At 36.8% G+C, this 12,417-nt stretch overlaps 1 protein-coding gene across 28 annotated transcripts in view; it reads left to right on the top strand.

Annotated features, from left to right (window-relative positions):
• Window positions 1-12,417, top strand: part of JAK2 (Janus kinase 2) — an 85,428-nt gene that overhangs the window by 47,492 nt on the left and 25,519 nt on the right. For 26 of the 28 annotated variants that reach the window (XR_009276155.1, XR_009276154.1, XR_009276153.1 and 23 more), the window contains 7 exons: window positions 1,062-1,383; window positions 3,276-3,395; window positions 5,741-5,898; window positions 6,607-6,718; window positions 8,491-8,677; window positions 10,935-11,062; window positions 11,551-11,685. Coding sequence is in view for 21 of the 28 variants with exons in the window: in XM_058826963.1 (XP_058682946.1) it covers window positions 1,062-1,383; window positions 3,276-3,395; window positions 5,741-5,898; window positions 6,607-6,718; window positions 8,491-8,677; window positions 10,935-11,062; window positions 11,551-11,685 (1,162 nt within the window). In the remaining 7 variants the exon portion in view is untranslated. Of the gene's footprint in view, window positions 1-1,061; window positions 1,384-3,275; window positions 3,396-5,362; window positions 5,571-5,740; window positions 5,899-6,606; window positions 6,719-8,490; window positions 8,678-10,934; window positions 11,063-11,550; window positions 11,686-12,417 lie in introns of those variants that run through there. The other 2 variants (XM_058826977.1, XM_058826978.1) reach the window with 2 other exon arrangements.

Here is a 12,417-nt window from a genome sequence, read left to right as displayed (position 1 = left end):
TAGGAGGAGGTGTTCAGCAGCTGGCAGTTGATGTATTCTAATGGTTACATAATTTTACCTATTATGTAAACTAGAAATTAATAGAAAATTTGTGTCATGATGCCCATTCATGATTTGGAGACATGGATTTGAAAGGTAAGGCAGCAGCTTCTTATGTAAGAAAGTATGTAAGCAGTAATTTTAGGTGAGACACCTTCTAGATGTCATCAGATGCAAACCCCTGTTCTTGTCAAGGCCAAATTCAAAGTTAGATGAAGTGACTCAGGGCCTCATCCAGTCAAGTTCTGAAAATGTCCAGGTGTGGAAATTCCCCTGTATCTCTGTGCAGCTTTGTCTTGTGAATGACCACAGTCATCATGAAAGATTTTCTCTGCACCTAACCAGTCTCCTCTGTGGTACTGACAATCCTTTCTTGTCCTTTCACCTTATTAGAAGACAATTAGTAGAACACCATACTTGAGCCTTCTTTTCTCCAGGCTGAACAAATCAAGCTCCTATATGCCTCTTGTCTCATGTCATGCGCTTCAGGTTCTTAACCATCTTGGACAGGTCTCCGCCAAAATTTATTGAGCTTATCAACTCACTTGGGTGTACCAATCCTATCAGTTTCTACTCCACCTGAGTTAATTCTGTCCTTGACATAGGAACTTCAGTGACAATCAACCACAGTGTTGTATTCTACCACCTGTATTTTAAGCCAGGAAATCTGTCCTTTATCCATGTAATTGCCATGCAGTATCCTCTTTACAATTTCTGCACCAAACAAAGCAATTTTGTAGCTTCTGCTGCCTTACCTTAGAACTTCACTCATGAAAGAATAGGCATCTTTAAATTTATGGAAAATGCATTATATAGTTTATGTTGCAATTGAGTAAGGGGAAAAAAATGGAAAATACTACAGATCTAAGAAAGGATCTTTGTTATCCTACAGTTGAAAAAATAACGGTACATTTAGAAGAAAAGATGCTTTAATGTTGACTTGTTTAGCACAGCACTAGTTATCTTCGCTGTATTTTAATGGATGAAATTAGTAGCTTTTTTGTCTGGTTATGTATTCACAGCTACAAAATGTTTTTACCTAAATGTGTGCGAGCAAAAATCCAAGACTACCATATTTTGACACGAAAAAGAATAAGGTACAGGTTCCGCAAATTTATACAACAGTTTGGCCAATGCAAAGCTACTGCCAGAAACTTGAAACTTAAGTACCTCATAAATCTGGAAACCCTTCAGCCTGCCTTCTATTCAGAGGTTTTTGAAGTAAAAGAACCTGGTGGAGGTCCTTCTGGAGAGGAAAGTTTTGCAACTGTTGTAATAACTGGAAATGGTGGAATTCAGTGTTCAAGGGGAAAACTTAAAGACTGTGAGACACTTGGAGAGCAGGTAATTTTTTAAAATTATTTCAATAACTGTGCAGTTTGTTATGGAACAGAGTAGTAAACTTGTTTTTAGAAGTTCTGATTTACCTCAAGCAATTTTGGTGGACAGGTTTTACTTCACAGTAATGATACAACTTCATTGTAAATAAACAACTTCATTGCATAAACAGTGCAAGATTTTAAAATTAGATTTTATTTAAATACTAGAGAAAAGTTGTGTAATACTCCCCTGCTTGACATATTAAAAATGTGGAAATGTAATGACCATGCCCCCAGGTGTAGATAAAATGCAGAAATTGCCCAAATTCTCTTTGAAAGCAGGGCTCTAAGGACTCCAAACAGTAGGCAAATTCCCCTATACCTCTTTCCTGCTGCAGTTAGACACCTACCAGTGTCTCATTTAGAAAATTTGAAATTACATCTGTGTGACTGTGGAGTCCATGTAGTCTTTGTTCAGGAATTAGGTGCTTAAGGGCTCCTATAAGTGCGAGTAATCACGTACTGCTGCATTTTTATCTATCAGTATTATTTTGTGTGTGTGTGAAATTTCCCTTCATGACTGTTCACTATGTTGAGTTTACCAAAACCTGGTAGAAACTCAAAGCAGTGTACATTGAGAGTGAGGGAGTTTTCCAAAGGTAAAAGTAAAGGCGAAGTGGAGTATATGCAAGTTTTTCCAAATAATCCCATCATTTTGGTACTTTCGATTCATAATACATAGCAGGCAAGACCAAACTACAAAAGGTTGTATATTTACAGTATGCTGTAATGGTATGTAAAACTGCTATGTGTTTTTTAGTGGGTTTTTTTCAATACTTAGCAAAAAGTAAATCTGATTACATGCCCATATTTTTTAAAGCATGGTGTTCTTAGAATATTTGTAGATTGACAGTTACCTCATTCATAGTTGTTTTGTATCAGCCCTTTGCCTTCCCTAATTTTCCTGTAAGTGCCTGTTGCTCTGGCAGAAACTATCATAAATGTCAGATCTTGCGATTTCCAGTTTTAGGTGTACATGCTTAGCACTTTGGGCTTGGTAACCAAGCCTTTAGTAAAGAGTAGTGTTTGAAGGAATCATATTTTTTAATAAAGATTGCCAAATTATTTTTTCATAATTAAAAATATTATCATTCTATTATTGACAGACACTGCATATATTTTAACTGGTAAAGAAACTGTTTATAAAGTTGGTTTTGAAAACTGAATTAATTAATATAGCTGCTTGCAAAAATGATTATAACTCATTTAAGTAAACTTTACTGATGAATTGTCATTTAGATACTGAACTGAAAAATAATTTTTATTTATTTGTATATAATGACATGTGGAGTAGATGAAGATATTTGTTTTGCAAGCTTACATTTTCAACATCCAGATGAACAAATAGATAGGACTGAGAGGACAGCCTTTTCTTATATTTTTTCTTCATCCAACTACAGATTTTGCAGCTTGTATCACTCTGAATGAAGTCATGACATTTTGTATTGTTAACAGGCTTTCTAAACCTGCTTGATCAGCATGCCAATAATAAGCTCACAAACCCCCACTGCCAAAAAAAACAAACCCTCTCAAAAAAGTAGTCCTAATGTTCTACTGTTCACAAAATACTACAGAGGGAAGAAATAACTGCAATTATAAAAACCCAAACCCATATGGGGATATTTCTGTTCACAGTTCCTGCATCTCTGTCTGGTCTTTAATTTTAATTCTCATTCTAGTGATGATTCCATAAAGAAAAAATCCTTCATTTGCTTGTAATGGTATGTGTAAGGTTTTATAATCCTCTTTGTTGCTGGCTTACGAGTTCAGAGATGTAGGAGTTCCAATGCTGAAAATAGGTGAGGCTTTTTAATTGCCATTTATGTTATTACTGAAATTATATAATATTTGTTGCAGGATTTACAAACATACTGTGATTTTCCTGATATCATTGATGTCAACATTAAGCAAGCGAGCCAAGAAGGCTCCAGTGAGAGAAGAATTGTCACCATTCACAAACAAGACAGCAAGAATCTGGTCTGTTTACTTTGTTTGCTGTTCTTTCAAATAGATACTGCTTTAAACATGCTGTGCGATTGTTGTACGCATAGTGCTGTATGATCTGTGACCATATTAATTATGCAGGACATTAAACGTGTATCAGCTGTGTAAGGGGTGTATCAGAACACTAAAAGTGTTCTGCATTCAAGGCTGTGTGCTTGGAATGAAATAGATATTTATATCTGAGGAAAATGTCTGGTACACACATTGGTTCTTTTGTTTATTAGTCTTAAACCTGAGTCCATGGTTTCAGTTCTCAAGTGTGCTGTTTCCATGGTGTCCTGGTAAGTTGTCTGCTAGAGACCAACACATTGAAAAAGACTTCAAAATGCTCTGAAGGATCATGATACAAAATAAGTACCAGGATAAAGTTAATGTTATTGCTTTTACAGCATGCAATTCTTTGGAGATCTTGAGAAAGTATTTTATACACAAATGTAAAAAGTTTTTTACTTGAACTACGACCTTACACTTGAGTCAGGCTTTCTAGCCAGGTATAACTGTCACAGAGTTGTGTGGTGGGCTGACCCTGACTGGGCACCAGGTGCCCACCAAAGCTGCTCTAATCACTCCCCTCTTCAGCTGAACAAGGGAGAGAAAATATAATGAAAGGCTTGTGGTCAAGATAAGGATAGATATCACTCACCTATTAACTGTCATGGAAAACCAGAGTTCACTCAAGGAAATTAGTTGAACTTGCTGGCAATCAATTCAGAGTAGGGTAGTGAGAATAAAAGATCTTAAAAACATTTTTCCACCACCCTTCCCTTCTTTGTGGACCAAATTTATTCCTTTTTCTCTAACTCCTTCCCCTCAGCAGTGCAGAGGATTGGGAATGGGAGAAGTGGTCAATTCATCACATGTTGTCTTTACCTCTCAGTCTTCCTCAACTCATCCCCTGCTCCAGCAAGGGATCCCTCCCATGGTGGACAGTCCTCCACAAACTTGTCCAATGCAAACTGTTTTCACAGGCTGCAGTTCTTCATGAACTGCTCCAGTGTTGGTCCCTTCCACGAAGCGCAGCTCTCCAGGAACAGACTGCTCCACACCTTCATAGGGGCCCATGGAGCCACAAGTTCTGCCAACATGGTTCAGTCTAGGCTTCCCATGGGATCACAACCTCCTTGAGGCACATCCCCCTTTTCTGACATGAGGCTTTTCACAGGCTGCAGGGGAATCTCTGCTGCACCATGGACCTCCATGGGCTGCAGAGGCACAGCTGCCTCACCATGACCTGTAACATGGGCTGCAGTTGTTTCCAGGTCCTCTTACAAAGGAGTTTGAAGACTCTTAAATTGTTGACACTTACTAAAAAACACCAGTTTTTTTTTATTGCTCTCTAGCAAAGAACTTGCTAAATAATTGTGTTCAGCTGCTAGGTATGTCTCTGGTGTCACAGGCAAACACATACTAAAGCCTGTCCTGTCGGGTTACACTACTAAATGAAGTCTAGTGTGACTCAAAAAATGCTTCCCTATTTTTGTTTATTTGCAGCAGTAAGTATGTTGTCACAGATGAATTTAATTTTGCCCTGCTTTTATGTTAATCATACTGTACATAAGACGTTTTTCACACCCATTTTCCTTTGACCACTATTTGTTTCCCTGGTCCTTTCCAGTGTACCTGTGTTCATAGTAGTAAAAGGTCATCTTCTGTCTATGATCCAGCTCAGGGTGCCAGTTTTTGCTGACAAGTAGTTAAGTTTTCAGGCAGGTACTTTCCTGGAGATTTTCCTTTTCTACTTGAAGGCAGACATATAAATCTTTGATAAGTGAAGGCTTTCCTTTAGAGAAAAGAACACCGCACACACTGCAGTGGCAGTGCAGTAGATGTCTGCATGCTGAGTTGTATCTACTTGTTTTTCCCTTTCAGATGTTCTTTCTTATTGACATTCCTCTGCTGTTTCATGTATTTAGACTAAGGCATTTTTTTTTTTATGGCAGATTTCATAGAATCATGGAATGATTGGAGTTGGGAGGGACTTTGTCATCTGGTTCCAGCATCCCTGCCATGTGCCAGGACACATCCATTAGAGCAGATTGCTCAAAAGCCAGTTCCAGGCATAAGGCATACACAAATTCTGTTTTGTTTGGTTTGGATTTGATTTTGAGCATTTAAGGTTGCTATCAAGTTTTGAATGATAACAGGAAGGTAGAACATACAAACATCAGTTTAAAACTTTTTATTCATATTTTTAATGTGCACATATATGAATATATCTTTTATAGTATTAGCATATCCAGGAACTTTTTGTTGCCTATTAAAAATTGAAATTCTCTCTCCCTTCTGCCCCCCCGCATTGTTCTCTGGCAATTGAACAGGAGGCTGAATTTCAGTCATTAAGAGAAGCTCTCTCCTTTGTATCATTAATTGATGGATATTACAGATTAACAGCAGATGCCCATCATTATCTCTGTAAAGAAGTAGCACCACCATCAGTCCTTGAAAATATCCAAAGCAACTGTCACGGGCCAATTTTGTAAGTATTTTCTTCAGTAATATGACAATTGGATATTATTTTTTGAAGATAAGCTTTAGTTGTCTGTGAACTGTGGTAGGCATCATAAAATGTTTTTTTAATTGTGTTTATGTAATGTAAAATGCTTTATATTTTTTCTCTCATTTTTCACTTAGTGAAATACAGTGCCTTCTTGACATGGTATAAAAGCTAAGTGGAAATGTCATTCCTTGATATGGATAGAAATAGTGAGTTAGAAGGCTTGTTTAAGAGCAATTTGTTCTTATAATAACGAATGTTGTTTTATTTCAGCTCTTTCTTCTTGTTAGCCATTTTACTGGTTACACCCACCTTTTTCACCCACACAAATGTTTTGCTAATTTAAGCTTATTTGTTAGGCAATTTTATTATCACTTCCTTCATAATGCATGTCGAAAATCATATAATAAGCTGTGAGGAATATATTTTTTTAGTCCTTAAGATTTCTTATTGGATAAATAATTCTGATGGTTTAGTATCAAACAGTTTTAATATACTGGTCTCTACATAAGGAACCTCCCTATATATTGGAAAATAAAGGGCAAAGAGATTAACTTAAAGAAAGCTGTACAAAATTTAAAGTTTTAATTGCTGTTCTGTTAGGTATTTGTTAATATTGCTCATTACTCAACCTCTTATATCTCTGAATTTTGCAATTATGCAATATTAAACATTTTCTTTTTACTGTAGCATGGACTTTGCTATCAGTAAACTGAAGAAAGCTGGTAATCAGACTGGTTTCTACGTACTTCGCTGCAGTCCTAAAGACTTTAAAAAATACTTCCTTACCTTTGCTATAGAGGTTTGTATTCCATCTTAGTGCCTATTTAATTTTTTTTGTGATATAACAATGAGCCTGAGATGTTCACTAAATAATTCTGAATTTTCCCTCCAGAATGTTTGTCTGATATATAATATATATTATATATAATATTATGATATATAATTATTATATACAATTGTTATATATTATATATAAAATAACATAGATATAATATAGATATTATATTATATATAGCAGATGTATATAATATCTGCTCTATTCTATAGCTGTTTTTGTCAGATGGGCCAATTTTCAAGGTCTTGTGAGAAACATTAGAGTTGGTACAGAGTTGCTAATGCACATACCACATACTTTGAAGACCAAGACGGGCTGAAGGAAGAGAGCATAAGAGTTCTGGAGATGGTGATGTGGGTCTTGGGACTGTGATAAATGTTTGGGGAGATGGAGCAATTTTATGGGTTTTCTAGTTCATTTTTTTTTTAAGTTTGGGGGTTTTTAACTGAGTTTTTCCCTGGGTTTTCTACACACCTCCTCTCCCCTCACAACTGGGGCTTCATTAGATTGAGTGCATACCCTTGATGATCTGAGAGTACCTCCTTCACAGGTTCCTCTGGGTCTGGGTCCTGTTCCCATCCCCAGTTCTGGGCCAGCCATACTATTTGTCAGCTGTTACACCAACACAAATGTCCTAGGTATATCTGGCGTTAGCTAGAGAGAAAGCCACCCTGGAAATGCATACTGTTCTCATGCAGCCAGAGAACCAGATGTACCTCTTCTCTCTGACACTGCAGCTAGTGATAATAGAATGCTTTAATATTGCTGCTAAACAATTGCATGATCTTGTTTCAAGAATGGATTTTTCTTTAATTACATTAGCAGAGCTACCTTTGTGTTTTTAGCTAGGGAAGGTAATTTTCCTGCTGGTGTACAGCAAGCTAGCAAGCTTGCCAATACTGTCAGAGATGGGTACATCTCTGAAAATGACCAAGTAATGCTGATGTATGAATGGAGAAATGTTATGTTCAGTCAATGAAGTATGTTTGGTAGGGAATTTTGTAGACAAAGAAATCAGTTCCTAAACAAGTTTAGAGAGACAAAGTTGAGAGTCGGGCTTGTGAGAGAGGACTACCATTGCCTTTAAGTGACTTTGATGCAACTTTTTTTTTTTTTCTGAGTTCTGTGCAAGTCATTGAAAGGCTTTTTATATTCAGAATTTGTTGGAACATTTGCTGCAATATTGAGATATAGGACCACAAAAGCATTCTTAAGAGCTCATCTTGTTTAAAAATGCTTAATGGTATCTTTTCGAGAGTCATTGTGAAAATAATTCATTACATATTAAAAATATGTATTAGGAAGTGATTTCTTAGAACTGTGCTGGAGATGACAGGAAAACAGGACTACAGCTAGTATCTCCAAATGCCTGCCAAACAAACATGGAGTATAAGCATTAGGGCTATTGCTTCCGACAGAATTTTGTTTTGATATCAGGGTGAATAAGCTTTCATTAATAGCTCTGAAGGATTTTTCCTGGGATCCATTAGCTGTTTTCTCAGTTCCATCTTTACAGATTCCATTAACATTTGTTTTTCTCTAGCATCAACATGCTAGTTCCAATGATGCAAGCAGAATCTTATTTTCTCAGAATCAATATTATATAGTAAGAACAAAATAACAAATTATGATCGTATTTTCCTGAAACATCCTTTAATTAGTAGAGTGCTATACATTTAAAAAAGCTTTCAAATATTAAATATCAATTTCATTTTTAATGGAAAAATTTTCTGCAGCGTGACAGTACTACAGATTATAAGCACTGCTTAATTACGAAGAATGAGAACGGGGAATATAATCTTAGTGGAACCAAGAGAAGTTTTAGTAATCTTAAGGATCTCTTGACCTGTTACCAGACAGAAACTGTCCGTTCAGACAGCATAATTTTCCAGTTCATCAAATGCTGTCCTCCAAAACCAAAAGGTAAGAGAAAGATTATTTCTAAGCCGAAAGTTTTCTAACTTCTAGATTAAAGACTTAAAAATGAATTAGTATTAAATGACTCTCAGGTAGATGCATGATACAAAACTGGGAGGAACTGTTTGTACTCTTGAAAGCGGGGATGCCCTTTAGAGAGACCTCAGCAAATTAGAGAATGGGGCAATCACCAACCATATGAAGTTTAACAGGAACAAGCGCTCAATTCTGCATCTGGGATGGGGCAATCCCAGATGTGCAGACAGGCTGGGGAATTAAATGCTGCAGTGCAGCGCCATGGAAAGGGACCTGGGGATTCTGGTTTGAGGCAACCTGAACAGAAGTCAGCAGTGCCCTGGCAGCCAGGAGGGCCACCCGTGTCCTGGGGACATCAGGCACAGCATCAGCCGGCCAAGGGAGGGGATTGTCCTGCTCTGCTCTGCTCTGCTCTGGGGCAGTCTCACCTCGTGTGCTGGGGACAGCTCTGGGTGCCGCAATAAAAGAGATATAAAACTATTGGGGAGTGTCCAAAGGAGAGCCATGAGGATGATGAAGAGTGTAGAAGGGAAGCCATATAAAGAGCAGCTGAGGTCAATTGTTCTGTTCAGCCTGGAGAAGAGGAGACTGAGGAGACACCTTATTGCAGTGAGCTTCCTCACAAGGGGAAAGGGAGAGGCGGGCATTGATCTCTTCTCAGTGGTGACAGGATCCAAGGGAATGGCCCGAATTTATGTAAGGGGAGGTTTAGGTTGGATATTAGAAAAAGCTTTTCACCCAGAGGGTGGCTGAGCACTGGAAGAGTGACTCCAGGGCAGTGGTCGCAGCACCAGTGTGAGAGTTCAGGAAGTGTTTGGACAATGCTCTTGGATATGTGGTGTGACTCTTGGGGGTGGTCTTGTGCAGGGCCAGAAGTTAGACTTGATAATCCTTGTGGGTCCCCTCCAACTCAGAATATTCTGTGATTCATTTGTGTGGTATTTTTTTAATTTCACGGACCTATTTAGTCATTTTCTTAATCATAGTTTTCAGTTCCAGTATCTGCCAAATTTTCATTTGGTGTAAGATAGTAGAAGCAATCATGATATCAGAGCTTCGTGATTAGAAGCAAAACTGGTTTCTTAATTGCAGTGGATCATATGCAGCAGCATTTCTCCCTATGGCAAGTGTTTTCATGTCTTGAGAAGGAAAGAGCTACTAAAAGGATTATTTATCTCTCAGAATACTTCCATAGGCCTTGGAACCAGCAATGTCAGTGAATTTCTGTCACTGTTGATCTTAGCTGAGTTATGCCAGTCTGCAGTGTGGTTTCAGCTCCTTTTTATCACTAAAAAGAACACATGGAATAGAGCTCCTGCCTGAGGAGTGTATTTTTCTTGAATTTGCTTTTAATTTTTTTGCCTACCTTTGAAATTCATATCTTTCTCCTTTATAAAATTTTTAAATATCTGCCCTTCTAAGTATTACTATGTACAGTTTATATTAATATTTGTCTCTGTCAAAGTTCCTATTTAAAGAAAACTTGCCAGAACCGACTATATGATATAACTTTTACTTCTCTCAAATTTGATTGAAAATAGTCAATGGATTCAAAACCTTAGAAAAGATATAACAAGTAAATATGGATGCACAATATAGAGAATAATTTTGTAACATTATTCCATTGAGATCAAACACATTTATGCATCAGAGTGATAAATTACTGAATAAATATAATCATGGATGTGAGCAGACACCCACAAAGACATACTTCTCAGATTTAGTTTTAGTATCAGACTTGCTCTGTTTTGTGTTATAAAAGAGGGTAATTTACATCCCTGTTTCCATCCCCAATTTTATTACAAATAGTGCAGCAGTTAAAACATGAATGGAGGTAGGAATATTTTCAAAATGTTTGTCAAAAGTAAGAATACTTAACCAAAAATTCATGAGTGAACCTATGTGATTTTGCTGATTAGAAAACATCAGATTTTTATTTGAATTAAGTACTGTGTGGCTTTTAAAATACACTAATCTCAATGTGATATCTTGTTTGTGTTTAATTAGGAGCCCCTCCTAATCCTTCCTAAGGATTAAATTAACCTTATAAAATAAATTATAACTAATACAATATTATTGTGAATAATATTAATAATAATTTATTATTTTATAACATTAATAATACTATTAAATCTTATTAAATTAATAATCCTTCTGAAAATGTATAGGTTTAGTTGTATATGTTACAAATTTACTTTGGTTTTCCTTTCCCTCTTTCTTCTCCCAGATAAATCAAATCTCCTAGTCTTCAGAAGCAATAGCATTTCTGATGTACCTTCATCACCTACGCTACAGAGACACAATAATGTCAATCAGATGGTCTTTCACAAAATCCGTAATGAGGACTTGATATTCGTAAGTCCGTTAGCTGCTTTTTCCACTGCAGATGTTGGGTTTAATATGCACCAAGTTTTATAAACCTCAGTATGTGTTTAAAAGAATCTTATGTGAGCTAGGAGATTTTGCTGTAGTCTTCCCTTAGAGTTGTGGAAAAGAATTTATTTTATTTTCCAGTAATGCAAATGACTATTTTTTTTATGATTAACTGCAATAGCAATTATTTGGTCCTAGAGATGTCTAAATACATATTTAATGGAATTGCTTCCTCTCTGGTTCTTGCAGCAAGTTATTTTCTGAGATCCTTGAGCAGTCAATTAAAAAACAAGCAAAAATTAAGATGTTTCTGATATAGTTGCTTCCTTTCCTCCTCAGCTGGACTCTACAGCCAGCACACCTGTAAAGACTTTCATATGCTTAAGCAGGGGTGGGTTTTTTTGTGATGTCTTTTAAAACAGGCAGATATTTTTAAATTTATTTCTATCTGTATCCTTCCTTCCTTTTAGGAGGAGAGTCTTGGACAGGGCACATTTACCAAGATTTTCAAAGGTGTAAGGAAAGAAGTGGGAGACTATGGCCAGCTCCATCAAACTGAAGTCCTTTTAAAGGTGCTGGATAAAGTGCACAGAAACTACTCTGAGGTTGGTGTGATTGCTGACTGCTATATAACGTTTATCCATGCTATGTTGAGCATTACTCTTTTTCCTTTCTTGAGCATTACCTATTTACTTCAAAAATGAGTATTTGTTTTATGGGAGAGGGTTGTATGTTGAACCAAGCTCATGCTTAGACTTGTGACACTGGGAGTATGGATTTGAGACTGGCTTTGGCAAGTACACCTAGGTACTTTATTTGCCCTGCTCCCACCACCTGTGAGAGAATTTACAGCTACCCACTGCTAACTGGAGAACAGGTCAGTTACACAATTAAAGTACCAGAGGAGGGGGTGGTATGGCCACAGGATTGTCTTAACCAGTGAATTAATTATTTACAGATGAGGGACCACCATTTATGGAAAAACACTTCCTCTGGGTAGACTGTCAGATTTTCCAGTAAAATCAAGTAATCAGAAATATTTATGTATGGGAAAAACTTGCCATATGTGGACTCACCTATAATCACTGAGCCTTCTCACTTTTTGAGTGAAGCTTTTAGCAGACCTGAAATGCTTTTTGCAAAAACTAATAAACTGGTAGTGTAATCAAGCCCAATGCTGTGTATGTGAGAATTTAATTTTAAAGACTTTCACAAGATCTAGTAGTGTTTATTATATTAATGTAACTTTATATACTGCTTATTGTTTATAAATGTAATTTACTCAAATTTCTAATTATCTAGCTATGTTTACAGCAAGCCAAGAAAACCAGTACACT

This window comes from Poecile atricapillus, chromosome Z, assembly GCF_030490865.1.
Source record: "Poecile atricapillus isolate bPoeAtr1 chromosome Z, bPoeAtr1.hap1, whole genome shotgun sequence".
Taxonomy (NCBI): Eukaryota; Metazoa; Chordata; class Aves; order Passeriformes; family Paridae; genus Poecile; species Poecile atricapillus.
Note: the sequence above shows the minus strand (reverse complement) of the source record. Positions and strands in the feature narration are given on the sequence as shown.